The sequence below is a fragment of the Alligator mississippiensis genome, chromosome 1 (assembly GCF_030867095.1).
Source record: "Alligator mississippiensis isolate rAllMis1 chromosome 1, rAllMis1, whole genome shotgun sequence".
NCBI classification, from domain to species: Eukaryota; Metazoa; Chordata; order Crocodylia; family Alligatoridae; genus Alligator; species Alligator mississippiensis.
In genome coordinates this window covers 233,711,926-233,719,518 of record NC_081824.1, presented here as the reverse complement: position 1 = coordinate 233,719,518, position 7,593 = coordinate 233,711,926, and the positions used below count along the sequence as shown (strand labels likewise).

General features: G+C 43.8%; 1 protein-coding gene across 2 annotated transcripts in view; it reads right to left on the bottom strand.

The window, feature by feature from the left end:
• Positions 1 to 3,339: 3,339 nt before the first annotated feature.
• SYNDIG1 (synapse differentiation inducing 1) overlaps positions 3,340 to 7,593 on the bottom strand; it is a 175,371-nt gene continuing 171,117 nt past the window's right edge. Inside the window, exon 4 of one of the 2 annotated variants that reach the window (XM_059720261.1) lies at positions 3,340 to 4,944. In XM_059720261.1, the coding sequence (XP_059576244.1) occupies positions 4,786 to 4,944 (159 nt within the window). In that variant the 3' untranslated portion in view covers positions 3,340 to 4,785. The remainder of the gene's footprint in view (positions 4,945 to 7,593) is intronic. The other variant, XR_009458941.1, reaches the window with a different exon arrangement.

Below are 7,593 nucleotides of genomic sequence, written 5' to 3'. Positions count from 1 at the left end.
TCACGTTTCTGATTTACAAGGAAAGATTAGATGAACTGGGATTATTTAGTCTGGAGAAGAGAACACTGAAAGGGTGTTTGCATCATAAAGAAGATATTAATAGGCCCTTCTCTGTGGCTGAGGGGGACCAAACAAGACGTAATAGTCTTAAATTGAAACAAGAAAAATGTAGGTTGGATATTAGGAAGAAATTTCTAAGTATAAAGGTGGATAGGCACTGGAGCAGATTTCCCACACCAATTGTGGACTCCCCATCACTTGAATTTTTTAGAGCAGGTTTTACAGAGACTTGGATGAGATGGTTTAGCCAGGGACTACCTTGTTTTGAGTAGCGATGGGTGGGCTACACAACCTGCTGAGGGCTCTTCAGTCCTGTTTTTCTGTGATTCCATACCCTGTGCAGAATCCACTGGGAATACAAGCCATCCCTCTGACCACTTGCCTTCCTTGATTTAAAATATAGAACCTGATTTCCCAAGCTTTTGGAGCCATCTAAGTGGACATCAGTGCCTGAGTGTAATTCTAATCTAACCTGCTTAAATCCTGAAAAACTGTTAGCTTAAAAAGTGGGTGGCCTGTCTTCCTCCTCCTCTTTGCTTTTTATGACTTGGTTAAAACTGAGATAACAGAATGCTATAAAAGTAAATGCATGCAGAGTTTTTCAGGGACTCCTATGGGTTGCAATAGGATCCGTCTTAAGCACCTAAGTCCATTTAGGGGCTTATAAGGTACAACAGGATAGGGCCTTTGGCGTCTTGGGCTAGAACCTTGAAAAAGAAGTCATGGTGCTCAGAGTTCTGTTGAATGTGGCTTCAGATGCCTGACCCCAGTTTGCTTTTTATCCCCTAACACCATCACTAGCTCTGTGGCAATTAAAAGTGTTATTTATGCTTGTATAGTGCTGTATCTCCCATGGACAAATCAGAACTAAAGGGGCTTGCTCTCAAAGGTTCTTATTATACTTTAAAGTGTTTTAAAATAAAATATGCATATTCTGAGTTTGCCAACTCATGGTTCAGGCATTCTCAAGCCCTTGCTGTGTGTGTCACAGCCATGCTAATATTTTAGCCAGTTCTAATTCTGTTCCACTACGTTAGCTCTCCAGCTTCTCTCCCTTACATTTTCCCTTGCTAAATATCACCCCTGGCTGAGAGGTACAAAGCCAGGGTCCTTCAAGTGCTTGACACCTACAAATTATTACCTTATGATGTGCCTCCCAGTGGAAGCTAGCTGTAGTTCTGGTGTTGTGCAGCTATAGAATAAGTGGATACACACTCATCTTGCTGCCTTTTCCCCAAAGGGCTCACTTCAAATTAAAAAACCCTCCATTTTACATTGATTTGATTTATCCAAAAAAGCATTGGTTAAATACACATTTGACAGTGCCAGGCCTTGCCTCTGTGCAGTCTTTGCTTTTGAATGAATGTTGGGAACATTTTTTTACATTGATCAGAAAAGTTTATCTTATGAGCCAAGCCCTGAAGCCTACACTCCATCTGTATTGCTATTGGCTCTGCTGACCTGGATTAAGGATTGGTATTTTAGATTCATGCATAAAGTATTAGCTCCTGGAATCATGTGATTAGAGTGTTTCATTTTACTAATTTTTAGGTGTCATTGTCTAATCTTCCTGGTTTTAAATAACAGTTTAAGACGTGACTCCAGAATAATCAAGGCATTGAAGCCTGCTTGGCTAAGTACACGCATTCAGGGACATTAGAGGGAGGTTAAATCAATTCAAGGTGTCTGCCTGATATCAGGTAAGTCATGATGGGGGGCAGAGGGGGCTAGCTGGGGGGTTGGGGGTGCAGCAGGCTGGAGGGGATGGGGGAAAGCACAACCCGTGGGTGGGTTAGGGGGACAGGTGTAACCCACAGATGGGGTGGGGGGAACAGGCACAACCTGTGAGTGGGGTAGGGGGGTAGATGCGACCCATGACAGGTAGGGGGTCAGGCATGACCCACAGGTGGAGTGTTGGGGCAGATGTGACTCGCAGGTGGGGTGGGAGGGCAGGCACGACCCATGAGGTTTGGGGAGGCAGGCATGACCGGCGAGTAGGATGTGGAGAGCAGGTGCGACCTGTGGATGGAGTGAGGGGGAGGCATGCACGACATGTGGGTGAACTGAGGTGGAACGAGGTCCCCATTAGTGAACCTACACCCCCATTCCTTCCACTCTTCCTCCCTGCACTGGGACTTACTTATACGGCTGCAGCAGCAGTGAACACTGATAAAAGTGACTGTATCTGGAACAGCTTCTGGGATGGAGGTCGAGAGCAATGGCTCTGGGTGGAGCAAAGGGCTGGGGGCGCAAGAAATAGATCAGTGCAGGGGAACGGGGGAGTGAAAAGAACAGTCCCAGGGCTGAGGTCAGTGGCTGAGTTTCCCCAGCCCCAGGGCTGTGCTGGGGAAGCGGACAGAAGTTCCATGCATTGATTTGACTTAAATCAAATGAGTCTGATACTACATAGATCCAGGTTTATCTTAAACTGGGTTCTGCAATTTTTAGACCAGTTTGTGTGCATGGAACTTCTGCTCAGTTACAGGTTTAGGCTGATTGCTGGTCACTGAGACCCGGTTTGTAGGTGTAAGGTGGACACTGAAATGAGCTAAGTTTAAATTGGGCATCCATTTTGAACCCAGTTTAACCTCCCAAATGTCTGTGCGTGAGTCTAAACACAGCCTGAAACTTAGCCTTGGAGAAAGGTGAACTGCATCAAGCAGATACATCCTTGTTGCTAGGACATTTGGGAGGACTATCATTCGGCTGCTCCTTAAAAGGAAGACCCTCCCCTCCGTACCCCTGCATCACTATTTCCAGGGGGAAGTGAGGTGGATAGGCCATGCTTTCACCTTTGATTTGAGGAGAGAGGCTCTGCCATGGCAGCTGGGGGTCAGGTGGAGCTACATGCTCCACCAGTTGGACTGATTTTCATGAAACAGGAAAAACCAGTTTGATTCCTGTCTCTTTCTGAAAAGTTTAGCTCTAAAAAATGATTGTGCCCAGAAACTAGCTGTCTACTTATAGTGCTGGATAGCATTTATCTGCTCCTGACTGACAGTGGAATTAGCAGAACAATGACTACAGGCTAGACGGGCACACAAGAAGTCGTTCCCTCTTCTATCCTGATCCAAAGCCCAGTGAGTCAAATGGGAACAAGACCGTAAGCTTCCGGAGGGTGTTGGGTCAGGCCCTAATATGCAGTATGGCATTATCGTTTCTTACTGGGCAAATTCAGGATCTTGGGAGTCTGTTCCCAGCTAGGCTAATGCTACACCATTTATGTAATATTGTGCATTCATCTGAGGAAGTCCAAAGAAAGCACAACAACTTGCATCATCAGCTGTATGCTATGTGTTTTAATAAACGGTATAACTAGCAGAAAAATAGTTTTGGATGTGTTTGTCCACCCCAACTCCAAAAAAAAAAAAAAAAAAAAAGCAACAAAGAAAGAAAGAAAAAATCAGATAAGAACTACAGAATAATTGGAACAAATGATCCCAAATGACATTCTTAGATAAATGAGTGGCACGGATAAAACCATGTGAATTAATATTAAAAGGCCTATCGCAACAATCCATTTCTTAACACTGTTACCTGTGTCTGATAAATCGAATCCTTTGAAGGCATGATGGGCCTGTAAAAAAAGTAATAAATAAAAGAAAGGAAAAGCAGTGTGTCAGGGGGTGTAATAAATAAAATAAGCTTATTGTTCCAGTCAGTGAAATAAGGACAATGCTCAATTCCTTTACAACATACCAGTTAAATTGGTTATCAGGTGGACAGCACAGTGAGATAATGTCAAGTGTTATCTCCATGCCTAGGCTGAGAGTCTGTGGTCTATGAATGAGCACTGGTGCCATGAGGTGGGAATTCGAGTGTTCTCATGCGCTGCTCTGGGTCCGAGTCCACACCTCGGAGGGGCATGATGCATTCCTGCCCTTTGTTGACTCCATGCTTTGCCATGAAATATTTTTGCAGGTTTCGTGTATTTAGCTGCTGGACAGGTTCTTCCCAGGAGGAGGGAAGTGGCCTGAATGAGTTATGTGCCTCAGGAGAGAAACATCATCAAGTAGCAGCTGAATTGACGTATTAATTTTACAATAGATCCCATGCTATGCCCGCTTCACGTTCAGTTTGCAGAGCTTGTTCGTGCGTGAAACTCAGCTATCACGCACTGCTGGTTCCCAAGTATTTAAATTTTAAACCAAAATCAAGACAGGAAAATCAATCTGTTTTCCTCTCCTGCAGCAATCTACTGAATGTGAGATTAGACGATACCATTCTTCACTGAGGCCTCCATCCCACCCTTTAGCCATTGAGCCCTCACATTCAAAAGAAAATATATGCTTCTTTCTAGGTTTGTATTGCTCTTTCTGAGAACCAGTAGCTGTTTAGGCTTCCCTACAGTTCAGTGCAGTGCAGACTAATGTGTTAATGAGCAAGCCAAGAACAAACCAGTGGTAGTCACAAAGTTCTGGATTGCTCTGAAGGGTCTTCAGAAAAGGCCTACGTTTGCTGGCTTCTTGTAAACACTGGGTTGCAAAAAAGAAAAGAAAAGAAAAAAGAGAAGAAAAGGGTCAGAAGAAAAGGGGCATGGAAATAAGCAGGCCTTGTGCATTGCAAAGAATGAAAAAGGACACAGGACACATAGGCCCATCTCCCCAGTAGCTAGCCCCAGGGTTCAGGTCCCTCTGGTCATTTGGGAAGATGGCACAATCTGAGCCTCTGTGGGTTTCTGCACTAGAAGGAGCTGTACGGCTAGCTCTCGCTTGTTTTTGAGGCTCATAAGTGATTATTTTTGGACAGGTAGGCGATCAGAGCCACGGCTACGCCCACGTATATGCCAGTCCCAATGGTGATTGACAGCACGGCCAGGAAGAGCGCTCGTCGGGAGCTGGAGCTGGCTTGATGGAAGTCTCCCTTGGCAACTGCTTTGTTTGTCTGCAAGAGAAACAACAACAAAAATGTATCTATTTTGCCCAAGATCTGACTTCATGCACTTGGTTTTAGCTGAAACACCTTCCTAGGAGATGTCATAAAACAGTGACAGGTGAAAATTTGGGCAACTCAACCACTGAGATATGATCACAGACTTGGGTCCATATGCTTAAATTACTCCAGTAGTTTGTTTAATCCTAAAAAAAATGTTTTAGACATTAATACTAATTCACAGGTCACAAGAAAGCGCACCCTCCCCCTCTAGAGACAAGGCACATTTGATTTAATAAAAAGGCATCTAGTTTCTAAGATGCATGTGTCCCCACAGGCCTGCCTTACAGATTCAGGGATCCCCACCTGAGTGAATTCTAGGAGAAAACAAGGCAGAGCAGAAGGGCTGTTATGGAAAACCTACAAGGGCCTGACACCCAACTGGCTCCAGTCTACACAAGTATCAGAACCAGGCTCAGAACAAATCAAATGTCTGCTGAAATCTGAAATGTCTCATTAATTTGTCATGGTTGAGCCCAACAGCTGGAATATTTTTATTGTTAACATGTTTACTATAATGGACTGGAACAAGGAAGAGGGCTTATGTTACATTGGTCTCTCTTACTAGTGAGTGGTCTATCGCAGAAGGCATAACTGCCCTGGTAGTAAAAGCTGGGCCACGCTGTTCAGTCAAATATTTATTTGGAGACCAATATAGATGAAGGTTGACCAATACTACTTGGACATTCAGGTTGAATGGCCAAAAAACCCCCAAAACAACAAAATCCTGGAAAAAATGGAAAAAGTTACTTTTTAAAATGTTGATTGTTTCATAATGAAACACTACTTTTCTTTATAAAAACAATGTTTTGTTTTGAAATTTGCATAACTTTTTTGTCAGGGGCAAGGATTTCTTGGAGTAATATATTTTATTGAAGCAACTATGTAGTTGGGATATAGTTAGACAAGCTTTTGAATGAAGGACATTCTTCTTCAGGTCTCTGATCACAGGGAGCCAGGCACAGCATAGTGAAGAAAAGCAGAGAGCAGCTTGTAGCTTTATAGCTATAGCAGCTTTATAGCTAGCCCAATAAAAGCTACTATCATCCTTGCCTCTCACATAATTTCTGAACCATCACAGTTAAAATATTACTTTTATACTACCATAACTTTTATTTAATAAAAAAGCAAAATACTGCCCTTCAACTGTAACATTTTGTTTTTAGCTTGAATGAAACACTTTGTTCAGTTCAAAACTATATATATGCATATGTGTGTGTGTGTATATATATACACACACACACACATAGTATTTTTTCACATACAACACACCCTGCATTATAATATGTCCCTTGCTTTTGAAAACAAAATGAATTAAAAAAGATCTTTCCTTGTAATAAGTAGCTGAGTAACAGCAACTAGAGAGTTGAGTCTGCTCATTCTGCTACCTGTGAGTCTGACACAGATTTTACTCATCTCACCATATTTCTTGAATATAATGCACATTGCAATTTCCAAATGCTGGGTTTTGGGAAAAAAAGAGTGCCACCAAATATGGTATAGATATATGTGTGTGTGTATTTGAAGTTCAGCTGTGAACCAAAATCTCTGTTATTCACATATCTCAACCACACACACCCCAGGCTAGGGCCAGGTCAGTAAACTTAGCCCTTAAACAGGACTCAGATGGAACTGAGCCACAAACCTTCTGAGGCATCTAACCTGGCACCTACATTTTAGACCTCCAAGGTCCCTAGGCACCTACACGTAGGTGTCCATGCATGCCTGAAAGTGCCCCAGTCTGAACAGGTAAGTGCCTAGCACTGACATGATCCAAAATAAATGTTGGATGATGCATGAACTCTGCCACAGTCCCTGGAAAGGCTCACTCTGCTAGTGTACTCAGAGCAGACTGAACACGCACTGAGAGAACTGAGTTCAGTACAAATGCATCACCTGTGGTCACTCTCACTGAAAAACATGGCTGGAGAAGGCCATGGGGCTGGTACGCACCCCTTGTATAATAGCTGACCGATGTATCAGGAGACCTAGGTTCTAGGCCTTCTTCAGCCCTAGGGATCTCAATCTCAGATCTTGTCATCTACCAGGAGAGCCACCAGACTACAGAATAGGCTGGGTGGTATCAACATTCCTCCTCTTACTGTTGAAACTGGGCCCAGGGGCAATCCAGGGTTTGTCTATACCATTACAATAGTTGGACCTGGGAAGCATGGAGATGAGTATGACCTACCCATCTGAGTTCACTGACGTACTCCAGAGCCAGACATTTCCTGATCTGAGGTTATCCCCAACAGCCAGTTTCAGGCCCACTGGAAACCAAGAGCTCAAGGCTGAGTGCTGGGGATGAGTCAGAAGCATATCCATTAATTTCCACAGGTGAAGTGTGCTTGTGAGATTGGGTGGGGCAGGCATTCCTTGCCCTATGTTCCTCAGGATGTGCTGGTGCCATGGCATAGACAAGCCCCAGGAGTCACAAGGCCAAAAAGAGTATGCAGGAGAGAGCCTGACTGTAGTTTAGTGGTTATGTAATTCAGCTGGAAGGGGTGAGGAGACCTGGCTCAGTCCCTGTTCTCAGGATGTCTGCGCATTTACATTAGACAGTGTAACAGGGAGCCAGAGGCTCTTGTTTCTGTAAGGGAT